Source organism: Pristis pectinata, chromosome 24 (genome assembly GCF_009764475.1).
Source record: "Pristis pectinata isolate sPriPec2 chromosome 24, sPriPec2.1.pri, whole genome shotgun sequence".
NCBI classification, from domain to species: Eukaryota; Metazoa; Chordata; class Chondrichthyes; order Rhinopristiformes; family Pristidae; genus Pristis; species Pristis pectinata.
In genome coordinates, this window is record NC_067428.1 from 9,453,508 (window position 1) to 9,475,340 (window position 21,833).

The following is a 21,833-nucleotide window of genomic DNA, read 5'->3' on the forward strand; positions in this document are numbered from 1 at the left end:
AAATGCTGATCCAAAATTCTACATTCTGAATGTTATACTTCTCCAAATATTGCTTATCCATTATCCCTGTGCTTCTTGACCTACATTGACTTCCACTCCAACACATCCTCAGATGGCTTCAAGTCTCAAAACACTTGTGATTCATACACAGCTCTCCCCAACATCCCCAGTCTCTGCAATCTCCTCAAGCCTAAAATCTTTCTAGATCTATGTGCTCTTGCACATCCCTCATTTTAATTGTTCTAACATTTGTGGCTGTGCCTCAACCCAAAGTTTCAAATTCCTTCTCTAAACCTCTAAATCTCTACATTTCCTTCTTTAAGATGCTCGTCAAAACTTCCCTTGTTGACTAAGCCTTTTTTTCATCTGTGCTTATATCACATTCTGAAGCATGATAGAGTCATAGAGTAATATAGCACAGAAACAGGCCCTTCAGCCCAACTCGTCCATGCTGACCAAGATGCCCATCTAAACTAGTACCATTTGCCCGCATTTGGCCCATAGCCTTCTAAACGTTTCTCATCCATATATCTGTCCAAATGTCTTTTAAATGCTTTTTTTTACCTGCCTCAACCACTTTCTCCGGCAGCTCACTCCATATATGCACCACCCTCTGTGTGAAGAAGTTGCCCCTCTGGTCTCTTTTAAATCTTTCCCCTCTCTCCTTAAACCTATGCCCTCTAGGTTTTGATTCCTTTTCCCTGGGTAAAAGACTATGTGCATTCACCTTATCTATGTCCTTCATGATTTTATACACCTCTATAAGCTCAACCCTCAGTCTCCTATGCTCCAAGGAATAAAGTCCTATCCTGCCCAACCTCTCCCTATAACTCAGGCCCTCAAGCCCTGGCAATGTTCTAGTAAATCTTCTTTGCACTCTTTCCAGCTTAACGTTATCCTTCCTGTAACAGGATAATCAAAATTGTATGCAATATTTCAAGTGTGGTCTCACAAACATCTTATACAACTGCAACATAACATCCCAAGTTCTATACTCAGTGCTCTATTTGATGAAGGTCAGCAAGCCAAATGCCTTCTTCATCCCCCTGTCTACCTGTGATGCCACGTTAAAGGAATTATGTACTTGTACTCCAAGGTCCCTCCGTTCTACAACATCCCCCAGGGCACTACCGTTCACTGTGAAAGTCCTACCCTGGCCTGACTTTCCAAATCCAACACCTAATATTTATCTGAATAGAATGCCATTATGATATCAATCTTCATTTGATCACACTCTAATAATCATCTTAGGATGCTTCAATGTATTGGAATTGCTTCATAAATGCAAGGTGTTATTATGGGATCTAGCTCTTCCTGATCTGTTCAGCTGAGTACAAGTCAGGTGCTTTTCTTTGTCCATTGAGCTATGCATGGGTATTAATAAATAACTGACTGAACGAACTAACAAGGAATATTGACACATGGCTGCTTCACATCTCCTCCAATTGATCATGTATGGCATTTTCCTGAGCAGCTAGAGGTTAAGACTCTGTTGGGCACTTCTTCATTCCAATTCATTAACATATTTTGCTAATGCGCCTTAAAGCTGCATTGTTAAGGCCACCAGGGGGAACCAAACATATTCAGCCAGTTATCATGTATCTGCAAGCACTTTTTTCACTCAGAAACAAGTGAAATTGCCTGACATTTCCATATTTCTGTGGGAAGACCAGCTGGCAGTCCCTCTTGTGCTGTATAAGGAGATACCACAATGACTTTTAATTGATATTCAAGTTAGTAATAAAGACCATATGAAGATTTCCCCACTCAAGAAAATTGAACTGCATCTATTAACATACAATTTCCAAGCCTTGTTACATTAATTGGTAGGCAGCATGCACTTACAGCACATCAGTAACACATCCCATAGGCTGGTTCATCTTCACTGCCTTGAGGCAGAATGAAGCATGTGAGGTCTGAAGCATTTAGCATCCATCTGCTTTGCATTTCAGGATTAATGCCTGGTTCAGATAGAATAATTAGTCATTAGATCATTGTACAGCGACCTCTATCTGGGGCTTTAATTGTCTCACAGATTAATAGAAATTTAGCTCATGCTTAGAAGATATGTGCAAGACATTGCATCACTCTCTTTGTCTGCGAGGATGTGGGAATCTTTTTGTTGCTTCTCACTCCTCTTCCAGTTTTTTCCCCCTCTGTCCTATACTTTGATTCTACAGGCATGTGCTGCTATATGTCCAAGAGGCATGCAAGCATTACACTATTAGAATATAGTACCCTCAGTAGCCACATGGTTCCCCCTATATTGGTTGTATTCTTTGCTTTAAATGACCCAAAATTCAAAGAATCAGTGGCATTGTTGGCTCAGGAAATGTGCATGTATAAATACAGCTGTAAATTTAAAGCCAGCTGTTCCTGTGAGTACCTGGAGTCAGCCCCATCAACTTAGCATTCAACAGCAGTCACGTCAGACCTGGGTGGGGGAGAGCGCTTGATGAACTGCCTCTCCTAGCTCAGGAAAAATTTTAATCAGGAAGTGCTGTTTGGTGCATGCCTTGTGTTTTGTCCTTTGGAAGAAGATGCCTTTAGGGTCATCAGCTTTTCCCATGTCTGAAACCAATAACTCTGAGCAGGTTGAGGACAAAAATAGAGGAATGCAGCTTAGGTATTTTGTGACATGAAGGTAATGGTGGGGAATGGGGTTTGTGGTGTTCACAACAGGAGAGGAAAAGAGATCCAACATTAAAGATGAAGGCTCTTCCGTTATTGCAACTACATTTTCAATTTCTTTAAGCACCCCATATTTTTGTTTGTTCTTTTTTCGGCATTCAATACATGTTGGTTTTCACTTCCTTTTGTTGTCTGTTTCTTTCTTTTGTTGTTGGGGGTTTCATTGGTATCCCAGCCTCTTTTGGATCAAGATTTGATGTTCTTTTTCTACATCCAGTTTGCATTTTTAAAAATTCTTCACAATCAAGATTATTTAGGCCAAGTCAGAGTTACCTGCATGTGGAATTTTTCACCTCTACATCATTTGCTCTTTATCTATGCTTCTGCTGCCTGTTTTTGAAGCATCCAAGATTTTGTTGAATCAATGTCAATGGATTATTGGCAAAGCAGCTTTGTGCGTTAATTGTGCAGTTACCAACCATCTGAAATGTCCTGGGGGTCTCCACTTTAATGAAGTACAATTGCTAGGATGTTCATGGGAGTATTTCTGGAGAAGTAGCATAACTTTGAATAAATTAGAGTTCTACATTTTGTCTGAGGACTTTTGGTTATAAGTTATAAAATAGCACTGATGGGTGGATGGCTGTTTCATAGTCAGGACAACAAAGTATTCACTCACATTCCAATTGTTGGGGGTTCAGAGGTACAAGGATAGACTTTCTGGGGGACCAATGGTGGTCATGTGATGAAGTGCACTGAAATATGTCCAATCAGAATTGCCAGCTCCCCTTGTGACAAGCAGTTACTAGGCAACCTGTTATTCCCAAGACAGTTTTTAAAATTTGTTTCTATTGTTTTCAAACCAGACCCATTAGTACTGACATCATCATTATTAATTGTGATATGATGAATAAAAATGAGTTAAAAATCGGAATATTAGGGGAACTCCCATTAAAGAGTGAGCAAGGCCAATAGAACACCTTATAGGGGTAAGCCTGATGGACATAGTAGCTAAACACCAACAGAGTTGTTGTTGGCCCTCCCACCAGACTTCAGTTGCATACTTTAGGCAGCTAACTGTACCAGTAGGTGTTGCATTCAGGCTGGGCAGTGGCCATGGATCTGGTTGGACCTGTGACATTGCCAGGAGAAGGGGAGGCGGAGTACATTGAAGGACAGCAACCATAGAAAGTCATCGAGAGTTGTAGAGCCATAGAGTCGTATAGCATGGAAACAGGCCCTTCAGCCCAACTTACCCATGCTGAGCAAGATCTACGTTAATCCCATTTCCCTGCATTTGGCCCATGGATTGATTGGATGGATGATTGGGTGGGAGGGGATAACAGCCATGGATGATGGTGAGGCGAGATCAGGAACGGAAGAAGGTTGGGGGTGGGAAGAGCAGCAGGGCTGATAATCAGGATACCGCCAGAGTTTTGGATATGTAGGGTGGGGAGGCTGCCTTGAGCATGGAGGATCATTAGGTGACGGGTAGAGTTTGGGATCTTGGGTTGGTCGGGGGGGGGTGGCAGTGGATTGGTGGGGAGTAACGGAGGGGTCGGTGTGATGCAGTGGGAACCTGAAAAGTGAAAGTACCTGAAAGTGTTACATAAATCACTGGATTAAAGGTGGGAATTCATGCTGAAGGTTCACCCTACCCTCGCACAGTGGGTAGGGAAGCCTATTTTACTTCCTGTCTAAATTAGGCAGAGGTGACTTAGGCACAGGCCCAGAAACTGAGTCTGGGTATAAGAAGCTCAGGCTAACACTTGCCAGTTCACTTCACATTTCAGCCATGGGGCATCTTTAATCTGTTTTGTTTTCTCTGTGCCCATGGCTGCTCAGTGTGGTCCTGAAACATGCCACACTCTGTCCCTGAGGGTGTAGAGTCAATGGCTTTTACTACCTGAAAGGAGAAGCAGCCAAGGGACTAAAGCTGTAAAAGAAAACATTAATAAGGGTTGGGTTCATTGGAGCAAAGCTCGTGCTTACTTTGCAATTGCCGATGTTGGCAGGTGGCTACGGGAGGAACAAAGGGAATTTATTTTCTGTGATTTTCACCAGAAAGCACACTGTGTAAAAGGCAATGAAGTGAAGCAAGCAGAAATAGTGACTATGCTTCTCCCCACAGTCAAATTGCCCATTTGCTGCATAGACTCACATTTAGAATGGGAACATTTGGCATCTTAGTGTGGTGTCAGTACAGAAAGGGAGATACAGATTTTCATGGCGGAGGGGAGACAACATGTACTGCAGTTAAAATCTCCTTGGGACATGAAGCAGAAGTTGTTCACTGTGTATGGTGCAGCCGCCCAAGATCCGAAATTGCTCCATTTAAAATGTAGCAGTGAATTCTCACGCCAGTGGTGAAACACAACTTTCCCATTCAGTCAGGTGGGCACATGGCGTTGAAAGGAAGAGCGTTGTTCTTGACGAACTTGACACAAATCCAGGCCTGTGCTGAGAATGGCTCCCATATGAGCATAGTAAAGAAGTTGCTTCCATTTTAAAATTATCATCATGCTTAAATTAATCCATGGTCTTGTAGTACCAGGGTTCTCTGTTAGACTGTTGTGTGAAGTGTTGAACAAGTGCTCAAGGACTCAGGAGCACCAACAAATGTCACTGTTTATTGTAATGGCTGTTCCATACTGACTCTGAAAGCTTCTGCAAACAATGTTGTAACCAAAGGGAGGAACCAGCCTCCTCATAGTGCAATGGTACAGGCCTCATCTTTCTCTATCTATGTAATTTAGTCCTAATTCCCTTTTAGATCTTGGTGCTAATCCAAGTCTGGCTTCTTAAAGTTCCCTGATTTTTATTGCTACATCAACAACCATGTTTTCAGCTGCTGGGTCCCAACCTCTGGAGCTCCTCTAGGCCTCTTCCTTATGCTCTTGTAAAGAGTCATAAAGCCACAGGGACATACAGAAACAGGCCCTTCAGCCCTCTGAGTCCACGCCAGCCATCAACTACCATCCTACATTAATCCCATTTTTTATTCTTCCCACCTTCTCATTCCCCTCCCCCATCCCAATTCTACTACCCACCTACACACTAGAGGAATTTACAGCAGCTAATTAACCTACCAACCCACATGCCTTTTGGATATGGAAGGAAGCCAGAGCACCTGGAGGAATCCCACGTGGTCACACAGAGAACACGCAAGCTCCCCATGGACAGCACCTGAGGTCAGGACGGAACCCAGGTCTCTGGCGCTATGAGGCAGTGGGTCTACTAGGTGTGCAACTGAGCCTTCAGACGATTTTACTGTGATGCAGGGAACCAATCTGACTCGTGGAAGGGTCCATTGGTGCCAGAGATCCAGTATCACTAACCTATAAGAGCAAACTCAATATTCAGCATTTGTTGCTGTGGAACTATCTAACTGTGGACACAGCCTTTATACTATTTCCTGGTGTCCAGTGTGTATCTAAGCACACCTTCAAAGACAAACAAGGAGGTGTAAGCTAATAAGACCATAAGATGTAAGAACAGAATGAGGCCATTTGGTCCATCAAGCTTGCTCCGCTATTCAACCATGGCTGATTTTTCTTTCAATCACAGTCTCCTGCCTTCTCCCCATAACTCTTAACCCCTTTATGTATAGGAGTATGCAATTCTGGGGCAATTCCTGAAACTCCTAATGTATAGGAGTTATAGAATTCTCCAAGAATCTGGACAGTATAAATTGAAGATATTTAAGTGCTATATATTTACAATGATTACTTGCAGATGTTAATTTCCTTTTCTAATACAAAACATATAGTTGAAGGATATTTGAATAAATTCTCCCTGGTAAACCATTTGTGCTCTTCACGGGGATCATCCTAAATCATGCAAATAGTGCTAATCATTGCTGTTTCATTAGGGACAATTACAGTGGCACAGTTCATAACATTATTTGTTTTGGCTTTTTACAACGTTTTTTTTCCACAATTCAGTAACCCTATACAATATACATGATATTCAGTTTTTGTTTCTATAAAAAACTTGCATTTAAATAGCACCCAGCACAACCTCACAGCATCTATATGCCATTGAACCATTTACAAAATGTAAGCATTCTTGCAGTGCAGGAGAGGGGCAGGGTGCACGCAATATGAAATTAATAGTCAGATCAGCTGTTTGAGAGGTGTTGGTTGAGGAATAAGCATTGGCCCAGAGAACTCCACTTTTCTTCCAAACCATGGAGTGGTATCTGAGAGGACAGACTCCAGGAGTGTCGATTTTTAGGGCAGGCACGGAGGTGTAGCGGTTAGCGTAACGCTATTACAACGCCAGCGACCCGGGTTCAATTCCGGCCGCTGTCTGTAACGAGTTTGTACGTTCTCCACGTGTCTGCGTGGGTTTCCTCCGGGTGCTCCGATTTCCTCCCCCATTCCAAAGACATACGGCTTAGGAAGTTTTAGGCATGCTATGTTGGCGTCGGAAGCGTGGCAATACTTGCGCGCTGCCCTCAGAACACTCTGCGCAAAAGATGTATTTCACTTTGTGTTTCGATGTACACGTGACTAATAAAGATATCTTGTCTTAGCTTCTCTAAGGGACAGCATTCCTTTCAGCTTTTTACCCATTTTGATATGGCTGCTATGGAAATATGAGCGCTGGGTTACTTTACCCATTCTGCTCTCAGGTCTTGATCTTCAGCTCAGACATGGGGGGCAGGCCCGTGGTGAGGATGAGTGCCCAGCTGTGGAATCAAACCCCAGCAGGAGTCAGGAAAAAAAGGAGAAAACCGTGGAGAGGAATTAAAAATAGAAGCAGATACCATAGATGGAACCACAGAGCGTTACAATGCAATTCCGATGTTTCCTTTCACACTGAGTGAATAACTTCCTCCTGTATTCTTCCAGAAAACATAACGTCAAAATAGATATTATAATTATTTAATCACACATGTCAAGTTTCCAACCCAGCAAGTTTTCTCAGATTTCCTTTGCTTACATAAATGGCTGCATCTCAAAAGTAATTAATTATAAAGCGCATTGAATAAGTTTAAGGATATAATAATATGCTAGCTAGATTCTTTCTTTAGTCCCATCCACAGTATTATGTGTAGGCGACAAACAAATGGGTTTTGATTGCATGTCTCCTTCGGGGTGGCACTGCAATACAGTTAGCAGAGCTGCTGCCTCCAGGAACCCGGGTTTGATCCTGACGTCTGATACTGTCCGTGTGGAGCCTGCACTTTCTCCCTGTGTTTCCTTTGGGTGCTCTGGTTTTCTCCTACACCCCAATGATGTGCAGGCTGGTGGGTTAGTTGGCCACTGCCACTTGCACCTAGTGTGTAGGTGAGTGGTAGAATTTGGGGAGAATAGATTTCAGGGAAAATTAGTGGGAGAAAGGGATTGCAATAAACTTGATGGTCTAAAATGGCCTCTTGTACATTGCGATGAAATATGAATATACAGAGGAAACAGTGACCAGAAACAATATGGCTTCATATTACATGGTACTCTATAGGCAAATCAATTCAGCTTAGCTTCAGACTGGAAGCTGTCATCAGCTGACGATGTTTATAGTACCATCCTCCATATGTACTGCACTAACGTGGGGAGCATTCTGTTCCCTTGCTATTGCAAAGATTAAAGCATTCTGAAACCTTAGCTCATGAATATTACATTAAGCTGCTAATAGCGCTTGTCTCTTAATCAGCTCCTATCTGTCTGCTGCTGATCTAAGTTCCAGGCCTTCCTGAAGGGGATTTTTAAACTAGATTACAGTTCACATTAAAGTAATGCACACCAAATCCTTTTGGTGATCCTAAATTAATCCTTCAACCCCCCCCCCCACCCCCCCCCCCCACACACACACACACACACACACACACACACACACACACACACACACACACACACACACACACACACACACACAACCTTTTGCCTGGTATGCCCTGTTCCCGTGGCTCAAAATGGGGGACAGCTGTCAGTGGGCTTGAGTGACTCAGATGCCTTGTCCAACTGCCTCTATCCCACCTCTAGGAGAGTAAACCGTCTTTTGTTCATCCAATGGTTTAACTTGTTCATTCAAAGGCAGCATTTGGGATTGTTCCCACTGTAATAACAGCCATGCCTCAGGAAAGCAGCAGATGGTATCATTAGTACAAAACAGAAGTAATGGTGGGAAGGATCAAGCTGTAAGGTTGGATTTGAGTTTCTGCCAGTTTTCTGAACCTGTCATCTTACCCCAACCCCAACAGGCCTAACATTTTTACGCCTGGCACTTCTATAGCCAGCTTTCCCAACAAAGTTTAGGCAGCCATAGGCTCTCAACTCCACACATATGATCAAGGAATAACCAGATAGAATGGCTTTCCAAGTCAGGTTGCCAAGTCTGGTTGGACATATTGTTGGAGGTCATGATATTGGTATTGGTTTATTATTGCCATATGTACCAATATACAGTGAAAAGCGTTTGTTTATCTGCTATCCAGACAGATGATTCCATGCATAAATACATTGAAGTAGTAAAAAGAAAAACAATGTAGAATATAGTGGGGCAGTGCAAACACTCCCGTTTACATTGACGGTGCTGAGGTCGAGAGGGTTGAGACCTTCAAGTTCCTAGGAGTGAACATCACCAATAGCCTGTCCTGGTCCAACCAAGTAGACATCATGGCTAAGAAAGCCCACCAGTGCCTCTACTTCCTCAGGAGGCTAAAGAAATTTGGCATGTCCCTGTTGACCCTCACCAATTTTTATTGATGCACCATAGAAAGCATCCTATCCACTTGCATCAGAGCTTGGTATGGCAACTGCTCGGCCTGTGACCGCAAGAAACTGCAGAGAGTTGTGTACACAGCTCAGCATATCACGGAAACAAGTCTCCCGTCCATGGAGTCTGTCTACACTTCTCAATACTTCGGTAAAGCAGCCAACGTAATCAAAAACCCCACCCAACCCGGTCATTCTCTCTTCTCCCCCTCCCATAAGGCAGAAAAAACAAAAACCTTGAGCATGTACCACCAGGCTCAAGGACATCTTCTATCCCAGTGTCATGAGACTACTAAATGGTCCCCTGGAACAATAAGATGGACTCTTAACCTCACAATCTACCTCATTATGGCCTTGCACCTTATTGTCTGCCTGCACTGCACTTTCACTGTAGCTGTAACACTTTATTCTGTATTATGTTATTGTTTTCACTTGTACTACTCAATGTACTAATGTGATGAAATGATCTGTATGGATGGCATACAAAATAAAGTTTTTCTCAGTACCTCAGTACATGTGACAATAATAAACCAATTTATCAATTTACCAATTTAGTTTTGTAGTAACAGAGAAAGTGCAGTGCAGGAAGACAAATCAGGTGCAAGGGCCACAATGAGGAAGATTGGGAGATTAAGAGTTCATCTTTAGCATAAGAGGCGTCCATTCAAGGGTCTGATAACAGCAGGATAGAAGATGTCCTAGAGCCTGGTGTTACGCGCTCTCAAGTTTTTGTATCTTCTGCCCAATGGGATGGAAGAGAAGAGAGAATGACAGGAGTGGGAACTTTCCCAAGGAGGCAGTGGGAAACATTGACAGAGTCAATGGAGGTGGGGTGGGGGCCTGGTTTGTATGATAGACTGGGCTGCGTTCACTACTCTCTGCAATTTCTTGCGGTCTGGGGCAGAGCAGTTGCCATACCAAGCTGTGATGCATCTGGATAGGACGCTTTCTAAGATGCATTTGTAAAAATCAGTAAGAGCCATTGGGGACATGCCAAATTTCCTTAGCATTCTGAGGAAGTAGAGGCGTTGGTGTGCTTTCTTGGCCATGGCATCTATGGTTTCATCACTTAACCTCCTGTATCCATCAGCCCTTTTTGCATGACCCTCCAGTATGTCATAGGGTGATACAGCACAGAAACAGGCCCTTCGGCCTACCATGTCCATGCTAACCATCAAATACCTATCTATACTAATCTCATTTACCAGCACCTGGTCCGTAGCGTACGATGAGTTAATGATTCAAGTGCTTGTCCAGATGTTTCCTAAGTGTTGTGAGAGGACCTGCCTCCGCTACCTTCTCTTGCAGTGTGTTCCACATCGCAACCACCCTCTGGGTGAAAAAATTCTTCCTCAGATCCCCTCTAAATATCTCACTCCTCACCTTAAACCTAAACCCTCTGCCATGGGGAAATGTTTCTTACTACATACCCTATATATGCTTCTCATAATTTTATATCCCTCCAAAAGGTATTCCCTCAGCTTCCTCTGCTCCAAGGAAAACATACCCAGTCTATCCAGTCTCTCCTCATAACTGCTACATGCCATCCCAGGCAATGTCCTGGTGAATCTCCTCTGCAGCCTCTCCAGTGCAATCACATCCTTCCTATAATGTGATGACCAGAACTGCCCACATTATTCCAGCTGTGGCCTAACCAATGTTTCATAACGTGGTGACACGAGAGACTGCAGATGCTGGAATTTGGAGCAACTGTTGAGATGCTCCTAAGTGCCCAAGGTTAGGGAATGCAACTAGACAAGCCAAAGGCCCTGATCGTGATATTTATCAGGTAACCCAGCTTGGCCTCCAACTTGTATTATATATACTATATAGAATATCAAGATAGCTCTATCCTAAGATAAGTAATACAGCATGGAAACAGGCCCTTCAGCCCAACTCGTCCATGCCGATCAAGATGCCCATCTAAGCTAGTCCCATTTGCCTGCATTTGGCTGATATCTTTCTGAACCTTTCCTACCTATGTCCCTGTCCAAGAGTATTTTAAATGTTATTATTTTACCTGCCTCAACCACTTCCTCTGGTCGCTCATTCCATATACGCACCACCCTCTGCCTGAAGAAGTTGCCCGTCAGGTCCCTTTTAAATCTTTCCTCTCTCACCTCAAACCTATGCCCTCTAGTTTTTGATTCCCTTTCCCTGCGAAAAAGACAGTGCGCATTCACCCTATCTATGCCTCTCATGATTTTATACACCTCTATAGGATACCCCGAGACACAATGTAGTCAAGAAAGGGGAGGAAAGCAGATTAATACATTGAGACCCACAAGCCCATGTATTTTCGGCAGATCCAGCACCTTTCGCCTTATCCTCAATCCCTCTTCCTACTACCCCTCTCAAGGGAAACGATAACCCTACAGGTTCATTTCATTGCATCTAATCAGGATATAAGTGCAGGAAGGGAAGTTAAGTAGGAAGGGTGTTGATGTTTTGTTTACTTTTATTGAAGGATAAATGATTAAAAGTGTACACAAGGGAACAGTGTGGAATCTAATTACATGCTGAATTATGGTGCAGAGTGAGTCAGCTTTGTGCCAGAATTTGCTTTTAATTCTGCCTGGCTGCCTCTGTGTACTGATACAGTCCGTATCTTGTGCACAATCATCCAAGCATTTTAACCTCAATAATAGACTCATATGCGATAAACAGATTCAGCCTACTAATTGTCCCTGCAGCTCATTTGTTGTTGATAATTCCACTTCAAGGCTACTTAATTCCACTTCAAGGCTACTTTTGTTCCATCAGGGACTTAACACTCTGTAGTCTTGCTTTCCACTGCCCCATTCATTATTCTTCACTGGAATATCGCTGCCTTTGCCATTGGCAACCCTGGAGTCCCATACCCAAAAAGCTATTCTTTCTGTTTGAGACAACTTCTGCTCTGCAAATGGATTTGAGGCTCTGTTTGCCTCAAGGCAGTCATTAATCAGGTCATTAGTAGAACACATTCTTCCCTTTTCAATCTTTTTAATGATTGCCACTGTCAAAAGAGATCTACGTGTACCAGTAGCTCACTGTAAACTGCTAGGAGCAATTGTAGTAGCTTTACTGTAGTCCTAACAGAGAACCACCTGTGTTTAGCATTGCCAAGATCAAACTGGAGTCTTTCTGGACTCTAGAGTACTTACTAAGTTCAGGAGAAAGGCTTCCATTTATCTAACACCTGTCAAGATCTAGGGATGTTTCAAAACACTGTACCGTCAATGAGTGATTTTTAAGTCCAGTCTCTGTTTTAAGATCTGAAGCCCAGAGTTTCTGATCCTAAGGCAAGTGCAGCACAGTGGAGCAGTTTGTAGAGCTGCTGCCTCATAGCACCAGAGACCCTGGTTCAATCCTGACCTTGGGTGCTGTCTGTGTGGAGTTTGCACGTTCTCCCTGTGACCGTATGGGTTTCCTCTTCTGGTTTTCTCTCACAGTCCAAAGTCATGGGGGTTGGTAGGTTAGTTGGCCATTGTAAATTGCCCAGAGTATGTAGATGAGTTTTAGAATCTGGGGAGAATATGGAGAGAATAAAATAATGAGATTATAAAAGTGTAAATAGGTAGTTGATAGTCTCGATGGGATGGCGGGCCTGTCTCCATATTGAATTTTTCTACGACTCCAGGAGACAGCATCCAACATGTGCACAGCAGGATCCCACAAACAGTGACATCCTAATGACCAGATAATCTGTAGATGATATTGGTTAAGGGCATAAATATTGGCCAGGACTCTGGGTGCTCTCTGCTCTTCAAAATAATACCAAGGGATCTTTTCCACTCACTTGAAAGAGTAGACAGGGGCTTTCTTTGATGTTTCATTTGAAAGACAGAACATCCTAAAACTAGCAAAAACTGAGCAACAGACACAAAAGCAATAATCGGTTGAAACAAATCCTTGGATAAAAGTCTATGATGTGTAAAATAAGCACACTGAAAGTGCAGTGGGTCGCAGGATCATTATGTAAACTGTGGATCTGTTAGGATGCCCAATATGCCTTCACTTAAGTACATGAAAAGTTAAAGAATTACAAGAATTGATTTATTTTCTGCTATATCTGGGTATTCTTTTCATGTGCCTGAATTCTCTTCTTTCTGCTTTTCCCACACAAATTGTGTTCCATAAATGGAGACAGGGCCCATAAAATCACTGACTGTCTATGTCAAACATAGATTGCTGGCACGTACGATAACCTTCTGTTTGACACCAGGAGCTGTATCCATTCATGGACCCTGAGATGAAAATCATGCAACAAACCACAGACAACATACAAGTATGCACTTGTAGGTAGCAAGTAACATTTGTGCCACACAAGTGCCAATCTATTAACATCTCCAGAAAGAGATTTAAATAATTGCCCTTGATGTTCAATGGCATTACCATTGTTGAATCCGTCACAATCATCCTAGAGGGCGGGGTAGTGGCGCAACTATTAAAGCTACTGCCTCACCGCTCCAATGACCCGGAAATCCTGATCTCTGGTCTGTGGAGTTAGCATATTCTCCCTGTGGCCATGTGGGTTTCCTCCAGGTGCTCTGGTTTTCTCCCACATGGCAAAGATGTTCGGGTTCATACATTAATTGGCCACTGTAAATTGCTCCTAGTGTTTAGATGTGAGGTAGAATCTGTGGGATGAGTTGATGGGAATGTAGGGAGAACAAAATGGATTAGGGTAGGATTACTATAAACTGGTTTGTCATTGTCTTCACAGTCTCAGTGGGCAAAGGGCCTATTTCTGTGCTGTATGACCCTATGACTCCAGGTCAGTCTTGACCAGAAGCTCAGCTGAACTAGCCACATAAATACTGTGGCTGCAAGATCTTATCAGGGGCTGGATGGGTTTTCTGCACTAAGTTACTTACATTCTGGCTCCCCAAAGCCCTTATGCCACCTATAGTCCTTAGATCAGGAATATGATGGAGTACACTCCACTTGTCTGGATATGTGGAGCTCCAGGAACACACGAGAAACCTCAGAAGATAAAGCAATCTGATTGATTGGGACCACCTTTAGCATGCAATCCCTCCATTGCTGGTGCATCTTGGTTGCAGTGAGTACCATCTACCACATGATCTTTGGAACTCTGTCCATCAAAGTGCAGTGGGAGAAAAGTCTTTGAACATTTTTTCAGACAGAACGATGTAGGTTCTTGATAAGTTTGGGGAATGAGAGACCAGCATGGGTAGAATGGAATACAAAGTTGAGGTTACAGTCAGATCAGCCTTGATCTTATTAAATGGTAGAGCAAACTTAAGGGGCAAAGTGGCCTACTCCTGCTCCTAATTTGTAGATTCATAGGCATCTACCAGAACCCACCAAGCCTTTTTGACACCTCCACCTAAACCTGCAGCCTCGAAAACCTAGAAAGGCATGGGTCGTATGCATCAAAGGACATCACCATCTTCAAGTTCTCCTCACACTCACCATGATTTCAGTCATGTTTCTCTACACCTTCATCAGTGGGCCAAACCCTGGGAACACCCTGCCCTCACACACTGTGGGACCCTCACTATACAGTGGGGAGTGACTCAAGGAAGTGGTTCATTGCCACATGGTCTAAGAGCATTTAGGGACAGGCATTAAAGGCTGGCCTTGTTAGCAAGTCTCATAAATAAAAAATAAACTTGGACTGAAGAAACCCCTTTTGTTCAATCAATGGGCGGCAGCTTTCTGAAAGCTTCTGGCATGGCCCTTATAAGACCATGGTTAACAAGTGTTAGATAAGCAGTGAATTTGTGATTAAGCTGTTATAGCAATAGGGCTACACATCAGTAGAGTAATAGCTTTTTGGAAACCATAGCAAACCAATTTAGGAAAAAAACTGGCTGAGGAAAACTGATACTGAGAGTATGATCCCTGAATGTTATGCAGTTGAGTGATTCAGAAAAGCTCGGAGCGCCTGTCATTTCATTGAATTTTAACGGTCCACTGTCCACTTACTCATTCAACTGATTCAGTTTCTAGCTGGCAGCTTAAAACTCTTTGAGAATGTAAATAACTAAGGAGTGAACTTAATTTATGCCCTCTTTTTGCTCAGAGATAAATCTGTGTCCATTTCTCTGTGTAGAGACCCAGCAAGTGTTGCTTCTCTAACTAGTTCTGCCCTTTTCAGCAGGGTCTGACACAGAGCTCTCAGCACCCCTGGCTGATCCCCTTCATAATCCAGGGTAATTAAATGGTTATAAAGTTCCCAACAATTCTGTCAACCAGGAACAGCCAACTCTGCACAAACAAAGGAAAGAAGATCAACCACATACCCTCCAATGAAGGTTTCTGAACAATTGAACACATTAACTTTAATTTCCAACAATATTTTGACAACTTTAGGTTGGATAGCAAGTATGTAATTAGTCTATAAGAATCGTATCAAGTGATTTTCACTCCTGTTCTGGGCCCCAAATCTGCCAACTATCCTGGTACAGTGGTGCTGCTAATGGGGCTGCTGCCTCACAGCTCCAGTGACCCAAGTTCAATACTCACTTATGGTGCTGTCTTTGTGGTGTTTGCACGTTCTCCCTGTGACCGTGTAGGTTTCCTCCAGTGCTTCGGTTTCCTCCCACATCCCAGACACGTGTGGGTTGGTAGTTTAATTGGACACTGTAAATTGCCCTTAGACCACATGTGAGTGGTAAATTCTGGGGGAGTCGATGAGAATGTGGGGAGAATAGAAGTAGAATTAGTGTAGAATTAGTGCAAATGGGCACTTAGATGGATGGCACAGACTCAGTGAGCAGAAGGACCTGTTTTCAGTTGTATGACTCCATTGCTCCATGAATCTATTTGTTTCCACAATTATCTGTCCAGTACACAATTGTCTATTGAGGCATATATAGTTAGACCTGCATTTGTGTAGCATCCTTCATAACCTCAGGAGATCCAAAGGTACAGCCATTGTAGTAGGAAATGGAACAACCACTTTGTGCTCAACAAGCTCCCACAAGCTACAATATGAAATAATTCGACCTATTTCATCGATTTTGGTTGAAAGATAAATACTGGCCAGGACACCATGGAGAACTCTCCTACACTTGTTTGATTTGAGCCATGGGATCTTTTATATTGCTGTGGGAGGACAGACGGAGACACAGTTTAACATTTTAGCTGAATGGCGGTATCACCGATGTGGCAAAGTAAACTCAGGTTTCGAGAAAGGCCCACAAACCCACAACATCCTGTTGTAGAAATTTCTGGAGCAAGACCCAGACGCACATCTTTATGACTTAACGGCAAGATTCCTACTGGTTCACAAGATCACAAGACAAAGGAGCAGAAGTAGGCCATTTGGCCCATCGAGTTTGCTCTGCTACCTCACCATGAGCTAAACTATTCCCATCTAGCCCCAATTCCCGGCCTTTTCCCCATATCCCTTGATACCTTGACTAATTAGATACCTATCAATCTCCTCCTTAAACACCCCCAATGATTGGGCCTCCACAGCTGAATGTGGCAACGAATTCCACAAATCCACAACCCTCTGGCTAAAGAAATTTCTTCTCATTTCTGTTCTAAATGGGTACCCTCTAATACTAAGACTGTGCCCCCTAGTCCTGGACTCACCCGCCAAGGGAAACAGCTTGGCCACATCAACTCTGTGACCTGCAGAGGGGTGATGCAAAGAAATTAACTCACATAGAAAGCCCATCTTGTCTGCATGGGTCCTTGGCCAAACTGCTTCTATCATTCTACCCTCTCTCAGGAGGACACCAATAACTTACTCAGATATTTATTCCCCTTTCCCTTAAAATATGTATTGAGTTCTATCTTTGTGTAAAGCATTATGTTAACTCTGTCATAAATATAAATTGATGATGACCTCCTCCCCCCATGTCACCACTGACCATTCCACCTCCCCCATGATCCCAGCACAACCCCACCAAATTATCTTCTTTACCCTATCAAAGCACTGAGTTATTTTAGTTCACCTCAAATATGTTGCAAATATAAGTATATTTCATCTGATAATTCGGAGTAAATTCTGATGGAACCAAAGGTCTTGAAGAATTGGAAGTTTTTGGATGTTAAGGGATTTTTTTCGATCATTAAGCCTTTGTTCAGATGCATAATCTACTCCCACGACATGATCTGTGTGCTGATTGAGTCAAGGATGTTTGTTTGGAATTTGCTTGCAAATCCCTGATTGTTACTCATCCCTTGTCAGGAGTTCCTCTGAGCCATCTCTGAGCTGTCTACAATAGATTAATATTTAATTTGACGTCGATTTTGATATTTAACTATAAATTCTATAAATATCCATTTCGTTCCAAAACTGTTAGTTTTCTAGTCACACTTCCTTCACTTCTACCACTGTTCGTCCTCCTTTCTCTAAATTCCTCATGCAAGAATCCCCCATTCCAGAGCTGATATATCCCCACTGGTAGCTCATTCAAGTGGCCATTGCTGAAGCATGAGCCTAAATAATGAAAGCTTATAGTGATTTGATGATGGACCAGTATGTGCCACTGTCCAGTCCTATTTTCAGCCGTATGCCACACGTTTAGTAGAGGTCACGGGCTACTGCTCAGTAATGGGAACCTTGGCTAGCCTTATCTCAGGCTGGATACCATGAAACTCTGGTCAGTTACTGTATAGTCCCCTTTCTTTGAGAGGCTGTGGAGATCTTTCATTTCCCAAAAAAAGAATGCTACAGAATTGCAAATAATTATTGGGAAGCCCAGGAACAGATGCCCGGGTCGGCTGTGCAGTCCACTGTCAAGTTTCAAAAGACAGAAAGAGAATAGGTGAATCCCAAAGCAGTGATGAATAACAGAAGATAAGATATCTTTATTAGTCGCATGTACATCGAAACATGCAGTGAAATGCATCTTTTTGCGTAGAGTGTTCTGGGGGCAGCCCGCAAGTGTCGCCGCACTTCCGGTGCCAACATAGCATGCCCACAACTTCCTAACCTGTATGTCTTTGGAATGTGGGAGGAAACCGGAGCACCTGGAGGAAACCCACGCAGACACGGGGAGAACATACAAACTCCTTACAGACAGTGGCCGGAATTGAACCTGGGTTGCTGGCACTGTAAAGCGTTACGCTAACCGCTACACTACCAAAGGAGATGAGGTGATGTCTACGATCAACTATTAATCCTTCTCCCATTATCTATTTGATTCCCCAGTCCACATGAATTTCAGAAGAATGCTCAATGGCAGGAATCCATCGGTTTCCAACAGACCAGTTTCATCAATCCCATTCCCTGCCTCTTATTTCCTTGTAGCCCTGCAACTTATTCTCTCTCACCACCTACACTAAGGGATAACTTACAGTAGCCAAATAACCTATTAGCATACCTTTGGTATATGTGAGGAAACCCAAGCATCTGTCAGAAACGTATGCGTTCAGAGGGAGAAGATGGAAACTCCAAACAGACAGCATCTGAGGTCAGGGTCAGACCCAAGTCCCTAGAACTGTGAAGCAGCTCTGATAACTGCTATGCTGCCTAAGTGATATTGTTGCACTCATGGGGGTTTCAGGGATATCTCGGATTAGTTTCCATTTGGTGAAACAGACCTGCAAAGCAAGTCGTTGAACAAAGCCACATTTACAGTAGGCGATCATCAGATACTAAAGAGAAAAAACACCTGCATTACACTAAAGGCAACCCCAGCACTGGAAGAGTTAACAGAATATTTGTATGACTGCAAATGTATGGTGAACGACCTGAGACTGGTTCACCATCTATGAGTTTTATTTCTTCTTTAGCTTGCTGGAAGTTAAGAGGAACACCCTGTTGTTCACCCTGTGACACTGCAAGCCTCCCTGAGAGTTACCTTCTTGGATGTCAACAGTAACACTTTGGAGGCAGTGGGTTGGGTTAAGAACTCAAAATGTAAAAACGCATGGATGCTGGAAATTCGAAATAAAAACAAAGGTGATTGGAAATGCTCAGCAGGTCAGACGGCATCGGTGGAGGGAGGAACAGGATTAATGTTTGAGGTTGATGAGGGTTAAGAATCTGGCTCTGCCAATTCCGGTCTGCTAGCTTAGCTCTGATAATGAAGGGGTTAAACCCTTAGATACAGTACACCAAAATCAAGAGCTGGCTCTGCAATTAAACATGGCTCTTTGGGAGCAACCTTGGTGAGTAGAGGCCAGAGAATCCTGTACCCGAGGCCTAAAGTTTTCCTGGCAGCCTTGATCCATTGATTTAGATTGCGAGTGGGTGCATGCAATGCTGGACATACAATCAGTCTACAGCTTCCCTCATTGACTCAAATAAATGCTCCCCACCAGAAAAATTAGGAGGATATCTGGTCAAACATGACAACTGTTCACATGCAAGTTGATTCTATTCTATAATACACCCAGGTCAAACTTAGTTATGATTCAACATGCATTGATAATGGGAGTGAATGCAAATCATTCATATCTCTGTCTAAAGCCCCTTAGATTGAAGTTCAGCTTGTAAAACACCAAAGGGAAATGACGTGGCTCTCGTTAAGCAAATTAAATCCCTCATATTTTTTCTCTTTCTTTCTGCATGCAGAAGCAGCCAAGGATACATGCACATGAAGTTCAGCAGAACGAAAGACTCCAAGTACATTCTCGGCCAGAACAGCCCACCCTTTGACAGTGTTCCGGAGGTCATAAACCACTACACAAGCCACAAGCTGCCAATTAAAGGGGCTGAGCATCTCTCCCTGCTGTTTCCTGTGACTGTGCAAACTCTGTGAGTGGAGCCCAGGCAGCTTCCGAAGATGGCAGTAAAATGCAAAACATTCCGCGGGAAAAGAGACAGACATAGAACAACAATTTCATCCTGCAGGCTCGTGTTACAGAGACTGTGGCTCCATTGAGCACAAGACTCTAGAGCTCCATTTCTGGCCTGTGAACTATTGCAGGCTAAGAGCATTGAATATCTCATTTCTTCACCATTTGTTTCAAAGATTGTGGTGAATTGGATCATGAATGTTGCTGAACTCACTTGTAAGGATTCAGTCACTCATTTACTGGGAATTTAAGGAATGTCTTTTATTTCTCCTGTGGTAACCCTGCTTCTTCCCCTCCTGGATATATTGCTACTGGCTGCCCCAGCCACCCTCCACCACTTCACACAAGTGGCCGAGTCACTGAGTGTTGGCTGGCTGTTTCATCATGAGGGGGCATCTCAGCAAAGCCCGATCATGACTTCACTCAACATCCAGCGCACACGCACTTTGCAATGGGGGGCGGGAATCTGTGGCTAGCGATGCGGAGCGGGGTATCCATGATCAACATTCCCCATCACACTCCTGGCGCAATGGGCCATTAAAGTCAATTGTTGTGTCCTTCCCCCACCTCATGCCTATGTTAGGAGTGACTGTGGATCAAACGTGGCACCTACCTGGTCTGTGTGACTCAGTACCACACCGTACTTTTACCACCTGGTACTATGAGGGGGAAGTGAATTGGCGTGGAATGTCGTGAGGAGGTTCCGTGTAATGTGTGTTTTCTATTTTCAATAATATTTTCTGTAAATATCTAAAAAAAATTTTATAAAATATGCTTGGAAGAAACGTCTGATTGCATAATTCACCAGAGCACAGACCCAGAGAGAGGATGGGCAATGAGGCTGTCCTCAGTTGTCGAGAGAAGTGGTTGCTGAGGTTGTAAATCAAAGGCACCTCATTACCATTGGACAATTTAGCATTTGCCCGCTGATCAGAAGAGACATGAAATAATGATTTTTCTGACATATTTTTCTCTCTGTGCCATTGGTCTTGATCTCCATCTGTCTGTCTTTTTCAGCTGTCTTCTCTTCTTCTGTTCATCCGTTCAACACCATTCCTTCCTTGTCTCTCTCCCCGACTGGCAATCTTGTCCGTCCACCTCTTTCTGTATCTGGATGTTGCTCTTCCCCTCAGACCCTACAGCGATCTCCCTTCTTCCTGACTCTCTGCATCCTTTGTTTCCCTCCATCAGAGATTCCCATCCTCCCACCTTCTGATGTGAAACAATCCCAAATCTCTTCACGTGGCTGAGATTGAGCAGGGTGCCCCATTCACTGGCTGTACCTACCCCCCTCCCCCACCAACTGTATTCCCAACCCCCTGACCCACTCCCTTCCCACTCCCATCTCTCACCTCTGTCCATCTCCCCTCCTTCGTCCTCTGTCCTTCTACCCCTGCAATACTCTCCTCCTCCTCTACACTATCCACCCCTCCCCACTCTCCCTTTCCCACTGCCTCCATCCTTCACCCTCGCACACCCTCTGTCTCCCCCACTTCTTCCTCTCACTCCTCTGCCTCCCCCATTCTCTCTCCTCCCTTCCCTCTCCCTCCCACTTTCCCTCTCACGCCGCCCTACCCAGCTACCCAGCTCCTTCCCCCATCCATCCCCCTCCTCCTCCCTGCCCTCCTTCCCCCTCCCCTTCTCCCTCTTCCCCTGTTGAGCTGAGGTACTGTGTCAGTACCTCACCTCAACAGGAGGCCACACTTCAAGTGCCAAGGCAGACTATGTCTGTAGGCAGACAGCCCCCCACAATGCCGTTGACCTCAGGAC

At 43.8% G+C, this 21,833-nt stretch overlaps 1 protein-coding gene across 1 annotated transcript in view; it reads left to right on the forward strand.

The window, feature by feature from the left end:
* LOC127582540 (SH2 domain-containing adapter protein F-like) overlaps positions 1-20,753 on the forward strand; it is a 228,096-nt gene extending 207,343 nt beyond the window's left edge. Inside the window, exon 7 of the mRNA XM_052037879.1 lies at positions 19,840-20,753. Coding sequence (XP_051893839.1) covers positions 19,840-20,026 — 187 coding nt within the window. The 3' untranslated portion in view covers positions 20,027-20,753. The remainder of the gene's footprint in view (positions 1-19,839) is intronic.
* Positions 20,754-21,833: the final 1,080 nt, after the last annotated feature.